The sequence below is a fragment of the Maylandia zebra genome, unplaced genomic scaffold (genome assembly GCF_041146795.1).
Source record: "Maylandia zebra isolate NMK-2024a unplaced genomic scaffold, Mzebra_GT3a scaffold02, whole genome shotgun sequence".
Taxonomy (NCBI): Eukaryota; Metazoa; Chordata; class Actinopteri; order Cichliformes; family Cichlidae; genus Maylandia; species Maylandia zebra.
Genome location: NW_027490032.1, coordinates 1,129,250 through 1,144,012, shown reverse-complemented (window position 1 = coordinate 1,144,012; position 14,763 = coordinate 1,129,250). Strand labels below are relative to the sequence as shown.

Sequence of the window (14,763 nt, the reverse complement as noted above, 5' to 3'; positions counted from 1 at the left end):
GGGGATCCCGCAGGCAAATGGGAACCATGAAGAGGCCGCTAGAAAGGCTGCAACCACCAAGTACCTGCAGAGGGTCAGGCAAGTCCTGAGGAGTCAGCTGAATGGTAAGAACAAGGTCCGGGCCATCAACACGTATGCCCTGCCCGTGATCAGGTACCCTGCATACATGGAACGCCATAACCAGGTGGCCGGCATAGTGTACAGGAACATCTGTGCCGAGTATAACCTGGAAGTCCCGAGGTCAAAATGGGAGATGCCCCCAAGGGTGGTGGAGAATGACCGAGCTAAGATCCTGTGGGATACAGACGGACAAAATGGTGGTGGCTAACCAACCGGACATAGTGGTGGTAGACAAACAGAAGAAGACGGCCGTAGTGATCGACGTAGCGGTTCCGAATGACAGCAATATCAGGAAGAAGGAACACGAGAAGCTGGAGAAATACCAAGGGCTCAGAGAAGAGCTCGAGAGGATGTGGAGGGTGAAGGTAACGGTGGTCCCCCTGGTAATCGGAGCACTAGGTGCGGTGACTCCCAAGCTAGGCGAGTGGCTCCAGCAGATCCCGGGAACAACATTGGAGATCTCTGTCCAGAAGAGCGCAGTCCTGGGAACAGCTAAGATACTGCGCAGGACCCTCAAGCTCCCAGGCCTCTGGTAGAGGACCCGAGCTTGAAGGATAAACCGCCCGCAGGGGCGTGCTGGGTGTGTTGTATATATATATATACAGTGGGGCAAAAAAGTATTTAGTCAGCCACCGATTGTGCATGTTCCCCCACTTAAAATGATGACAGAGGTCAGTAATTTGCACCAGAGGTACACGTCAACTGTGAGAGACAGAATGTGAAAAAAAAAAAAATCCATGAATTCACATGGTAGGATTTGTAAAGAATTTATTCGTAAATAATTAGCGGGACTTTTCATGTGACTCAGCTCCAAAGGGAGCTATGACATCTGATTCAGACTGTGGAGTGGGAGGTACAGCAGTTTTCAAAACACTTCAAACCACAAAACCTCCACTGAATAAGGCCCTTCATTAAATTTTATTTTCTCTGCTGTGCTGACAGGGACAGGCCCAGTCAGGCCATTTAGTGAGTGCCCCACCCCCCGGATAACTAACAGGAACTATGTGGTTCCTCTACTGGGAACTGAATTTACAAGAAGAGAAACAAAGAAAATCCCACTGATTAAAACTAGTCTGATCACATTGTTCAGATCATAAATCTTTAGATTCTTTCTTTGAATTATAAATGACAAGTGGCAAGATGGCAATCTGTTCTTTTAAACGTCACTTTCTCAAATGTAAAAGACAGAAGCATGTATGTTTGGGATGACTGGAGTTGAACTTGTTCTGAACTAACGGCCAGGTGCTGTGCAAGTTATATTTTAATTTTTTTATGACACAATGTCATTAAAGACAGTGCCACAGTCACTGCCATCAGTTTATCATTGGGTCTTAGTGTTTTACAGGACTTTGTAAAACTGTAAAGGCTGTTTTACACATGGATCATGGAAAGAAATGACTATTATGAAACAAATTTTATGTTTTAATATCAGATATAAAGAAAAAGGTCAGAATGAAAAACTTAACCAGAATTTTTTAAATAATATCTAAAGATTTGTATAAGGGAATATTAAATGTATATCTTTAACCCTTTAGTGCTGCAGTGCCTGGTGAAAAACATACAGAAACAGAAGGCCAAACTGAGATCAGTTTGTTGTGACTATTTTTAGACTTGATCAGCAGGATTCTTGTAAAAGCAGGAGCATGAGAGGACCTGCAGAAACACGCTCAGTTTCATGAAGGAAAAAATAACATTCATTTCTAAAGAAATAAAGGCAAACCTTTTCTGTTTCAGTAATGCACAAGGAATTTTCTTTGAGCTCTGTCATAATTATTTGTCACTAATTATGTTTATTTCTTACAGAAGGTAAAAACAATTAGAATATGTGATTTCTGATACTGAAAAAATACATTTATTCTAGTTCTTTAAAAATAAATAAATAAACTCAGGGAGTAAAAATAAACCAAGATCCCTAGAAACCTTTTACTGTTTATGTGTTCACACATCAACTGTTTGCAACATGATTTGAAAAGTCTGCCTTATTTTCTGTTAATAAACAAAGGAAATAAGAGAAACCTTATATCATACTGATGAGGAACTGCTTTGTTCTCCCTTAAAACCCAGCGCTGAATCAAGCTGTGGTAGGAACAAACTGCAAACTACAACCCCTGCACCTTGTAATAAGAGCTTCGCTTTGTTGTCTCTAATTACATGAGCAGGCCCAGACTAGCTAGGAGGATTATTATCAGGAGACACGCAAGGATGTTTTAAAAAAAATGCTCTAAGGATTAACTGGGTGGATAATGAATGGGTATCTGTGTTTTTCCATCTGTGGTTACTTGGAGCAAAGCCCAGAGGGTGTGTTGCATGTACTTTAGAAAAATATAGTACATTTATTTTTCCTAAATGAGTAGATAAAGCACTTGACAATAGCAGGGGATGAGAACCTCCTTTATCTACACCGATTTTGTTTTTAAAAAACAAAAAATACACATCAACAGTGTGAAGCAGTTAATATACAGGAGCTCCACCAGTGGCAACTACAGCAACAAACCAGAGTTCTTGTATTTTATAAGTGCTTTAAAAGTAGATTGTTTTTGTTGCTTTCGATTTCTTTGTGGTAACCACAGGGGATGATAATACAAGAACCTGTAGTTTGTCTGCTGTGACATAAAAATTGTCAAGTGCTATATTTCATACCCGCTCTGCGTCATTTGGTTTATCAGGAGGAAGGGTGAGACAGAAATACTTCCTAGTCTTTACAGTGATCAAAATAATCAGAATCAGAAAGGGTTTTATTGCCAAATGTTGAGCAAGTTTACAACATTAGGAAATTGCTGCGGTGCACTAATAACTACACCTACACAAATAAATAATGACGCCACTATCAGTACAAGATGTACTCTGTTGACATCCATTCATCCATTCTCCTCCTGTCCATCCTTTATGTGTCCTCTTGTCATCATCATCAAACATGTAGACTCCTTTTTTTTTTTTTAGAGGGTGGGGTAGCCCCACGCTCAACCCTCCTCTTTTCTCATCCTGGGCTTGGGACCAGGCAATGGCAGAGTTTTGTAAAATAATGGCCTGTACTTTTATAGCACTTTATTAGTCCCTAAGGACCCCAAAGCACTTTACATAGCCAGTCATCCACCCATTCACACACACATTCAAACACTGGTGATGGCAGCTACATTGTAGCCACAGCCACCCTGGGGCGCACTGACAGAGGCGAGGCTGCCGGACACTGGCGCCACCGGGCCCTCTGACCACCACCAGTAGGCAACGGGTGAAGTGTCTTGCCCAAGGACTCAACGACCGAGACTGTCCGAGCCGGGGCTCGAACTGGCAACCTTCCGATTACAAGGCAAACTCCCAACTCTTGAGCCACGATCGCCCCTTATCAATAATGAGTTGATGTAACAGGCTAAACAGATCTGATGATGATGACTCTCAGCTCAGTTATAAGAGACCTTTCTGCTTTTTTCTATAGATCAGAAAACCACCGCCAACCACAGAAACCATAGCAGAAACTGAGAGACCAGCTACCAGCCCAAAATGTCCTCTACTGACTCCATCCTCCTTCCCTCCATCCTTCTTCCCTCCATCCTCTGTGTGTGTCTGACCTGCAGGTGAGAAACAGGTGTGAGGTGTCAGCTGTCAGGTAGGTGATGAGTGAAGAACAGAACAGAATCCATTTCCTCTTCAAACTGCTGTCAGACATTATCTACTGCACTCTGATCACATCACTCAGACCAGCTGCTTTCTACAAAGTCTCATCAACAACATCTTTAGAAACAAACATCAACAACCAGGAAGCAGCTTCACCTCTGATCACACACACACTCAACTCTACTCACTCACCTGGAGGATCAACAACATGAAGGTAGATGATGTTGATGGGGTCAGTCTCCAGATTTGCTCTCTTCCTGCGATTTGTATTTGTCTCAACACGACACTCGTATGTTCCAGTGTCATTAATCGTCACATTGTTCAGAATCAAAGACACGTCTCCATCCTTCATCTGTCTGTCCTGCAGATCCACCCGGTTCTTAAAGGAGGGACTCAACTCAGTATGGTTATGTTGGTGCTTGAGAACATATTGCTGGCCGGGGTCAGCTCTGCTCCACTCTACAACTGTGTTAGGATTGTTGTTGGTATTTGGAGCTTGACATGGCAGAACAACAGTCTCTCCAGCTGTGATGTTTTTCTTGACTTAAATTGGAAACAACACAGCAGAGAGGTTTAAAAGGTTAAAACAACTACTCAGACCAGCTGCTTTCTACAAAGTCTCATCAACAACATCTTTAGAAACAAACATCAACAAGCAGGAAGCAGCTTCACCTCTGATCACACACACACACACTCAACTCTACTCACTCACCTGAAGGAACAACACTCAGGTTGATGATGCTGATGGGGTCAGTCTTCAGATTAGCTCTCTTCCTGCGATTTCCTCCTCTACTGAAGACACGACACTCGTATATTCCAGCATCTGTAGTCGTCACATCCTTCAGAATCAAAGACACGTCTCCATCCTTCATCTGTCTGTCCTGCAGATCCACCCGGTTCTTAAAAGATGGATGCTGGTGATCTGGAACAAATTTCCTGCCGCGGTACAAAGAGACATATTCTGTCCCAAGGTCATCTCTGCTCCACTCTACAACTGTGATAGCGTTGTCCTTGCCTGGAGCTCGACATGTCAGAGTGAAATCCTGTCCAGACTTAGCTGTGATGTTTATCTTGTCTGAAAGAGGAAACAACACAGAGCAGAGAGGTTAAAGGCCAAAGTACAACTGTTCACTTCTACAGCAGCCAGTGAGAGGAAATAAAGAACTTTAGTTTTTTTTAGTTTTTAAGTATTTATCTTTCGTGATGTTGCATTGACCAGAGACATCTTTCAATTTCATTGTACTTGTGACAATGACAATAAAGAATATTCATTCATTCAACTGTGATGTGTGCTTATTGAATATCCATACCAGATGTATTTAAATTATCAGTGTTGTGGTCACTATTCAAAAAAAGTCATGCATTGCACATTACTTTTCTCATACATAATACATTATCTTTATTTAATTATTCACCAGAGAAAGTAATTTATTATAATACTCATTACATTACTCCATCCATCCATCTTCATCCGCTTTATCCGAGGCCGGGTCGCGGGGACAGCAGCCTAAGCAAAGAGGCCCAGACCTCCCTCTCCCCAGCCACCTCCTCCAGCTTATCCGGGGGAATACCAAGGCGTTCCCAGGCCAGCCGAGAGATATAATCTCTCCAGCGTGTCCTGGGTCTGCCCCGGGGCCTCCTCCCGGTGGGACATGCCTGGAACACCTCACCCAGGAGGCGCCCAGGGGGCATCCTTGTCAGATGCCCGAACCACCTCAGCTGGCTCCTTTCGATGTGGAGCAGCAGCTGCTCTACTCTGAGCCCCTCCCGGATGGCCGAACTTCTCACCCTATCTCTAAGGGAGAGGCCAGCCACCCTTCGGAGGAAGCTCATTTCCGCCGCTTGTATCCGCGATCTCGTTCTTTCGGTCACTACCCACAGCTCGTGGCCATAGGTGAGGGTAGGGACGTAGATCGACCGGTAAATTGAGAGCTTCACTTTTACACTCAGCTCCCTTTTCACCACGACGGACCGGTGCAGCGTCCGCATTACTGCAGCTGCAGCCCCAATCCGTCTGTCGATCTCTGGCTCCCTTCTCCCATCACTCGCGAACAAGACCCCGAGATACTTGAACTCCTCCACTTGGGGCAGGAACTCATCCCGACCCGGAGTGGGCACTCCACCCTTTTCCGGCTGAGAACCATGGCCTCATTACATTACTTTCACATAAAATGATCTGAAAAGTATTGTTTTATAATTATGAGTTAACAATATAAGGCTACAGTCTCCACACACCAAAAAAGAAAATAAGCATATAAGTTTCTTTTTTTCTATCTGCTCTTCATGTAATTGTTTACTGCTGAAGAACCTTTGTAAAGCAGGTCATGAAACAGCTGTAATGTAATTACTCAGTTTAGTACAGAAACAGACATTATTTCCTTAGCCTCCTGAAAAATGTTGTTATGTTACTGCTTAGTTAATTTCATGTTTTAAATGTTAGTAAGTGCGCCGCCCTGCGGTCCCTTTAAGTCGATATTTTGTGACAGTAGAAGAAGAGTTAGACAGGAAGTTCATGTTTGCTTGCGATGCTGCTTCAAGATGGCTGCTCCACATTCGTGTCCTTCTTTGGGTGTTTGTTAAAGCATTGTCTGTAAGTACTCAATGGTAAAGCAACGAGGCATTCAAAGTGCTGTCTTTATGTGTGATGGACCACAGTTAACAAGTTTTCTATGTGCTATTCATATGTAAATGAGACCGCCAGTTCATATGCTAATTAACGGTGCTAATCGTCATGCTAGCTCTTCGAATGCATTGTTAGGTCATTGGCACATGTTGTTGTTAACAGTACAGATGAGTAATGTACATTTCCACATATGTTTTATTGTTACAGTTTCACAAAATGAAAGAACCAGTAAACTTCTCAAGATCTGATCTATTGTCTGGAGTTCCTGGGTTCATGTTTAGCTGTGTGGATAGCTAGTCAGACTTCTAGCGAGGCCATTTACAGTGAAAAGACAGCACCACAGCAAACATCATAGCTACAGAAGCCACCGCGTGGAGCTACGACCATCCTATAAGCTAAGTAAAGTATACAGACGGACACAATCAAAATACAACAAATCCAAAATGTCTGAAAGTAAATCCTCCAAAGCCGAGACAGAGTCAGTCCGTTCCCACAAACCACCATCAAGAGCAGGCTCGTCAGCTAGCATTGAACTGCTCAGAGCAAGAGCAAAGGCTGAAGCTGCTCAAACAAGAGCCTCATATACAAAGAGAGAAATAGAAATTAAAGTCGAGCAAGCACGCTTACAAGCTACTCTTGATGCGCTGAGAGCAGAACAAGGGAAGGAAGCTGCCATAGCAGAAGCTAATTCTTTAGAAGCTGGTCTACTTGAATTAGGCTTCGAAACACGCAGTGTAGCTTATGGGCCATCCCTATCTGAGAACAAAGAAAAACGCACTGCGCAGTATGTTTTGGAACAAACAGCTATTAATGCAGCAGAATCAACAGCCCCAGTAAAAACTGAATACAAAGACCCTGCACCCGCCTTTCAAGAAATTGCTATAAAAGAAGGAAACAAAACAAACTGTGCTGCTACTCATAACGAACTGTACAAGCCCCTATCCACCAACTACAAAGAGTTTACACCTCTTGTTCAGACACCATATAAATCCAGTTATACTCAGGGCAATGAACATGCCCCGAGCCAACCCACTTACGACCTCGCCAAATATCTAGCCCGCAGCCAGCTCATTACTACAGGCCTTACCAGCTTTGATGACCAACCCATGAGTTACTGGGCATGGAAATCATCTTTCAAAACCGCAATAGCAGGGTTAGACCTTTCACCAGGAGAAGAGCTGGATTTGCTGGTGCGCTACCTTGGTAAAGATTCAGCTAAACAAGCCAAACAAATGAGAGCTGTCAATATCAGATGCCCTGAAGTTGGTTTAGCTATGGCTTGGGACAGACTTGAAGAAATATATGGCTCCCCAGAAGCTGTAGAGCAAGCTCTCTTTCAAAAGGTCGACAGCTTCCCTAAAATCACACTTAAAGAGCCTTATAAACTCCGTGATCTTGCCGATCTAATGTTAGAGCTAGAGACAGCTAAGTTGGATGGTTACTTACCTGGCTTGTCCTACTTAGACACATCAAGAGGGATCCAAGCGATAGTCGAAAAATTGCCGTACAATCTACAAGAAAGGTGGATGAATATTGGTTCAAGGTACTGTACAAGCACGATTATGGCGTCAGCTTTCCCCCCTTTACTGTGTTTGTCAACTTCATTCGCACTGAAGCCAGAACACGAACTGACCCTAGCTTCAGCGTTCACAGCCCTAACCAACCCATAACACCAGAACGAAAACACATGCACGAAAGGTTCCCCAAAGGGCCCATATCTGTTCACAAAACTCAAGTACAGGACAAGGCAGATGCAGAAAAATCCAAATATGCTGTGAATCCAAATAAACAGTGCCCAATCCACAGCAAGCCTCATCCTCTGAAAAGGTGCAGAGGGTTCAGAGAGAAATCCTTGGAAGAGCGCAAACAGATCCTCAAAAAATTAAACGTCTGCTTTCGCTGCTGCTCATCCACTGACCATTTAGCCAAGAACTGTGAATCAAAAATCACGTGCACTGAGTGCGACAGCAAAAATCACATTTCTGCCCTCCACCCGGGTCCAGCACCATGGGAGTCTAAATCGCCCCCTCCCCCACAGCAAGGCGGGGAGAGTGACAAAGCAGAAACCCATGAAGTCACGTCTCGGTGTACTGAGGTGTGTGGAGAAGGAGTGAGCGCTAGAGAATGTTCGAAAATCACACTAGTGAATGTATACCCTGCTGGACACAGAGAGCAAACAAAGAAAATGTATGTAATCTTGGACGATCAGAGCAATCGATCGCTGGCACGTTCCCAGTTCTTCGATGTTTTTCAGATCCAAGGAGAGAGTCGCCCGTACATGTTAAAGACGTGTGCCGGACTCACAGGAGTATCAGGAAGAAGTGCTTCTGGCTTTATAGTAGAGTCAGTGAATGGAAAGGCAAGTCTTCCTCTGCCAACACTCCTCGAATGTAACGACATTCCAGATAACCGCTCTGAGATACCAACTCCAGAAGCTGCCCAACACCACGCCCATCTACGACAGATTGCTAACTTGATCCCGCCATTAGACCCAAATGCCGACATACTACTACTGCTGGGACGAGACATGCTTCGAGTCCACAAAGTCCGGGAGCAAATAAACGGCCCAGACGACGCCCCATTTGCTCAGAGACTCGACATGGGTTGGGTCGTGGTAGGTGACGTCTGTCTCAATGGAGTGCACAGACCCCCACACGTGAACAGCTATAAGACTTTCATACTGGAGAATGGCCGTGCAAGCCATTTTCAGCCATGCAACGGTCAAATAACTGTTAAAGAGACATTCACCAAAGCTCCTGAGCGCAGTCACAGCCCCCCAAGCCTTCCTGTGTCAGGATGTAATGTGGACAGCATTGGTCAGCAGGTTTTCACACGAACAGCGGATGATCACAGACTTGCACCATCAGTTGAGGATATGCAGTTTCTCCAAATAATGGACTCAGAGTTCTATCAGGGCAGTGACAATAGCTGGGTTGGTCCTCTGCCTTTTCGGTCGCCACGACAACGGCTCCCAAACAACAGACAACTGGCCTACGATCGCCTTATGTCACTCCGGCGCACTCTTGAAAAACGACCTGAAATGAAAACACACTTTCTGGAGTTTATGGAGAACATGCTTAGCAGAGGACATGCTGAAGTGGCACCAGCTCTCAGTCAGAACCAGGAATCCTGGTACCTCCCTTTGTTTGGAGTTTACCATCCAAAGAAACCCGCCAAAATTAGGGTCGTGTTCGACTCAAGCGCCCCATATGAAGGAGTCTCTCTCAACGACGTGTTGCTAACAGGCCCCGACCTCAACAACAGTCTTGTTGGGGTGCTCATAAGATTCAGAAAGGAGCAGGTGGCCATAAAGGCGGACATTGAACATATGTTCCACTGTTTTGTTGTCAAAGAGAGCCACAGAGACTTCCTCCGTTTCTTGTGGTACAAAGATAACGACATGTCATCTGAGGTTATAGAGTATCGCATGCAAGTGCACATTTTTGGGAACAGTCCCTCCCCCTCTGTCGCCATATATGGGTTGAAGAAAGCAGCAGCGACTGGCGAACCAGATTTTGGGATTGAGGTGCGGACATTCATTGAGCGAGATTTCTATGTCGATGACGCTCTCAAGTCATTTCCTACTGAAGAAAAAGCCATACAAGTTCTCCAACAAGCTCAACGGGCTCTTGCTTCCTCAAACCTCAGACTACACAAAGTAATCTCCAACTGACCTACAGTCCTAGAGGCCTTCCCACCAGAGGACAGGGCAAAAAACATTGGAAACTTAGACCTGTGTGCTCAAGACTCGCCAGTGCAACGCAGTTTGGGGCTGCTGTGGAATATTGACACAGACACCTTCCCATTCAAGGTTGACAACGAGCAAAAGGCCTTCACACGTAGAGGTGTCCTCTCTACTGTCAACAGTCTCTACGACCCTCTGGGGTTTCTCGCTCCAATCACAATTCAAGGCAGACTGATTCTTAGAGAACTTACCAGCTTGACGGACGACTGGGATGCAGCACTCCCAGACAACATGAAGGCAGAGTGGAGCAATTGGAAGGACTCACTTCAAGATTTAGAAGATCTCCAAATACCACGCCCCTACACTTCTCTCTCTACATCTGGCGCCCAAACTAAAACACTTTGTGTATTCGCTGATGCATCCGTGAAAGCCATTGCAGCTGTCGCTTACATCAAACTGTCCACTTCGAACAAAACCGAAATCGGTTTTGTGTTTGGAAAAACAAAGCTAGCTCCTCAAGCCGGCCTCACAATTCCAAGATTAGAGTTATGTGCTGCAGTGCTTGCAGTTGAAGTTGCGGAGCTGATAGTAGCAGAAATAGACATCGTGTTTGACGACATCGAGTACTACACTGACAGTAAAGTCGTGTTAGGCTACATCCACAATCAGTCACGAAGATTTTATGTGTACGTGCATAACAGGGTCCAACGCATCCTCCAATCAACATGCTCCAACCAGTGGAGGCACGTTCCATCTGAACTCAACCCAGCAGATCATGGATCCCGCTCCGTGGCAGCAGCGCAACTGAGCAGCACAACATGGTTTAAAGGGCCAGCCTTTCTCCTCAAACCGTCCGCACAGCCGCAATCCCTAGTCACGTTTGACCTTGTGGATCCCACCCTTGATACGGAAATACGTCCGCTGGTGACAACAAATCTGACACAAATCGCAAGGTCAACAGTAAGTTCATCCCATCTTGAGAGGTTTTCCAACTACAGTCCTCTCCTCAGAGCAGTTGCCCGCTTGACCCACATTGCTCGTTCCTTTGGTCAATCCAACCAAGCATCCAGCTGTCGTGGTTGGCATCTCTGTCAACCCACAGTGGAAGAATTGGAAAATGCGAAGGTCTGTATCATAAAGAGCGTTCAGATTGAGTGCTACGAAAAGGAAATAAAGTGTATTCAGGAAGGGATCCCTATTCCCCCCTCAAGCAGTCTTTGGAAACTGCATCCTATTCTAGATAGCAATGGACTCTTAAGGGTTGGAGGCCGAATCATACAATCTGAACTGGGTATCGACACCACTCACCCTCTCATCATCCCTGCCCGACACCACTTGGGAACGCTCTTAATACGGCACTATCACGAGACTGTGAAACACCAAGGGAGACATTTCACGGAAGGTGCCATTAGAGCTGCAGGATTCTGGATGGTAGGAGCCAAAAGGGCTATCAGCACAGTGCTTTTTAAGTGTGTCACATGTAAGAAATTGAGAGGAAAAGCGGAATGTCAGCAAATGGGAGACTTACCATCAGAGCGAATGCAAGTTGCACCCCCCTTTACATATGTGGGTGTAGACGTGTTCGGGCCATGGGACATTGTAACCCGGCGCACGAGAGGAGGACAAGCTAGCTCTAAAAGGTGGGCCGTGATGTTCTCATGTCTGTCGACAAGAGCAGTCCATATCGAGTTGATCGAATCAATGAGCACAGACAGCTTCATAAATGCTTTAAGGCGGCTTTTTGCAATCAGAGGCCCAGCAAGACAACTAAGATCGGATTGCGGTACGAACCTCTCGTGAACTGAAAATGGACGGATCAAACATGTCAGTCAAGGATGTCGAAGGCTACTTAAACAAACAAAACTGTTCATGGATCTTCAACCCACCTCATGCATCCCATATGGGCGGTGCCTGGGAGCGGATGATTGGGATTGCGAGGCGTATCCTCGACTCTATGTTACAGGACTGCAAAAGAACACTACTAACACATGAACTGTTGTCAACATTCATGGCAGAAGTCTGTGCCATTATGAATGCTCGCCCCCTGATTCCTGTGTCCACCGATCCTGAGTCACCTCTCATCCTCACGCCGTCGATGCTGCTCACGATGAAACCAGACTCGGCAACGCCACCCCCTGGTGACTTTGGAAAGGGGATATTTCTGAAAGAACAATGGAAAAGAGTACAAGGTCTCGCTGACATGTTCTGGTCCAAATGGAGACGGGAATACCTTCATACTCTTCAGTTGCGACACAAATGGCAGGACAAGAAACAAAGTCTCAAGGAAGGAGACATCGTTCTGCTCAAAGACATTCAGGTGAAGAGGAGCGATTGGCCCATGTGTATCATAACCAAGACTTTCCCAGGGAAAGATGGACTTGTCAGGAAAGTCGAAGTAACTACTTCGCATTCAGGCAATAAGAAGACTTTCTCTCGTCCTGTAACGGAAGTGGTTTTGCTGCTGTCCCCTGAAAAGTTTAGTGACTGACAGTTTAATGTGGGATTGTCATAATCCCAGGCGGGGAGTGTTATGTTACTGCTTAGTTAATTTCATGTTTTAAATGTTAGTAAGTGCGCCGCCCTGCGGTCCCTTTAAGTCGATATTTTGTGACAGTAGAAGAAGAGTTAGACAGGAAGTTCATGTTTGCTTGCGATGCTGCTTCAAGATGGCTGCTCCACATTCGTGTCCTTCTTTGGGTGTTGGTTAAAGCATTGTCTGTAAGTACTCAATGGTAAAGCAACGAGGCATTCAAAGTGCTGTCTTTATGTGTGATGGACCACAGTTAACAAGTTTTCTATGTGCTATTCATATGTAAATGAGATCGCCAGTACATATGCTAATTAACGGTGCTAATCGTCATGCTAGCTCTTCGAATGCATTGTTAGGTCATTGGCACATGTTGTTGTTAACAGTACAGATGAGTAATGTACATTTCCACATATGTTTTATTGTTACAGTTTCACAAAATGAAAGAACCAGTAAACTTCTCAAGATCTGATCTATTGTCTGGAGTTTCTGGGTTCATGTTTAGCTGTGTGGATAGCTAGTCAGACTTCTAGCGAGGCCATTTACAAATGTAACTGGATGAAAGTCAGATGTTACTTTGGAACACACACACACACACACACACACACACATAATATCTTAGGTCCTGTTCCGTAATCTGAACCTATTTCTACTCTAAAAATATTTAAACCAAGACAGAGCCAGGACACAATATTCATACTTCCTGTATCTGTCATTGCTACTTGTGTTTTAGCATGGCTTTGGGGTGATTCATGGTGAACCTTTAACATCTAGCATCATATGAAACCCAGAAGAGAATAAGAATGATAAAACATACTTTAAAAATATCAATTTTCTTTATCATGTTAATAATGTTTATGTTTACAGTTAAGTGATTTTTTTTTATTTCAATTTGTAAATATTTCTGAATATATCGTATTTTACAGCGTGTACACAATCTATTCATAACATATTTAGACCTCTACACTTTATGGAAACATCGTGGAGATAGATTTTACATGAATATCGATAGGAAACAAACAAATTTTTACATTTTAAAAATCTAAATGTAAAACTCTAACACAATAACATGAAGAAAAAGTTAAATATAAAAGGCTATTTGCAACTAGGATTCATGATGCTGTGAACATACTGCGAATACACACTCAGCCTACCTTTTGAAGCATTTGAACGTAGAACCGAGAGAGACAGCCAAATCCACCAAAGTGACAATGATAGTAAAGCAGCCATTTTTGCTGATTTCACACGAGGCTGGAGCGAAATACACACAGTGTTGCTGAAACAGCTTCAGCCCGAAAACCTGAACAGCCTTGTTTGTTTCGCTTACAGTGTGGGTGTCTCTAGTGATGTGATGTTCTGTATCGAGGCTTCGAAGCTTGTGTCGAGTAATGGAGGGGGCGTTTCCGCGATGCGCGTATCGAGGCTCGCTTCATGGGAGGAGCTGAAAATGATGACGTCCGAAGCCTCGCTGCCCGGCTGTACCACGTGACTGGTTCAGGAAGTGGTTCGAACTTTGCCGCGAGCTATGACAGATATAAACCCCTCAGACTTCATTCAAAATGTGGGTGTTTGATGGAGAGTTGCAGTTAGTGAGTTTGGAGACAGTTTGGAGGTTTATGAGAGTGAGGAGAGAAAGTCAGGAGAGAATGGAGCCAGCTAAGAAGAGGAGGATGTCCTCCCCTGTGTGGGAACATTTTGATCTTATTCCTCCCAACAAGGTATGTAAATTTCTACAGAAGATGTATTTTCATAATACTGATGGTGCAATACAATTTATGTTAAGCTGTCTGTACTTTTGTACAAGGTGAAGTGTTTGCTATGTGCCAGGGAGCTGGGATATAACAACAACACCTCATCCATGCTTAGGCACTACAGAGCTTTGCATGAGAATAAGGGGAACACCGATTGTGGAGCAAGACCAGGTGAGCCATCAAATGCCATGATAATATAGCATGCAGTAATGTTACTAAATGATATAACAATATCATACAATGCAATAAGTTACGTGTGTGATATTTATATTTGTGCTTTGTTTTTATTGTCTTTCCTCAAGAGAACAATCTCAAATAGATGAAGACCTGGTTAGCATGGTGATTGAGGACTCCCAGCCAATTAGCATTGTGGAGGACAAAGGATTCAAAAGATTTGTTAAATCATTAAATCCTAGCTATGTTCTCCCCACTAAAAAGGTCATAA

The 14,763-nt window shown here is 44.3% G+C and overlaps 1 protein-coding gene across 1 annotated transcript; it reads right to left on the bottom strand.

Annotated features, from left to right (window-relative positions):
• Positions 1-2,837: 2,837 nt before the first annotated feature.
• On the bottom strand, positions 2,838-13,940 carry LOC143415695 (V-set domain-containing T-cell activation inhibitor 1-like). Its single transcript, XM_076881071.1, has 4 exons — positions 13,722-13,940; positions 4,445-4,807; positions 3,925-4,275; positions 2,838-3,686 (listed from the first exon to the last, which is right to left on the bottom strand). The coding sequence occupies exons 1-4, from the start codon at positions 13,795-13,797 to the stop codon at positions 3,523-3,525; spliced, it is 954 nt and encodes a 317-aa protein (XP_076737186.1). The 5' UTR covers positions 13,798-13,940; the 3' UTR covers positions 2,838-3,522.
• Between the last annotated feature and the right edge of the window lie 823 nt (positions 13,941-14,763).

What these genes read in the sequence shown, in the direction of transcription:
- LOC143415695 (XM_076881071.1), bottom strand. Translation starts at nt 13,797, where the DNA reads ATGGCTGCTTTACTATCATTGTCACTTTGGTGGATTTGGCTGTCTCTC. An exon ending in ACGTTCAAATGCTTCAAAAG is followed by an intron (nt 4,808 to 13,721) that starts GTAGGCTGAGTG and finishes TTCCTCTTTCAG; the next exon opens with ACAAGATAAACATCACAGCT. An exon ending in CCTGAGTGTTGTTCCTTCAG is followed by an intron (nt 4,276 to 4,444) that starts GTGAGTGAGTAG and finishes TTCCAATTTAAG; the next exon opens with TCAAGAAAAACATCACAGCT.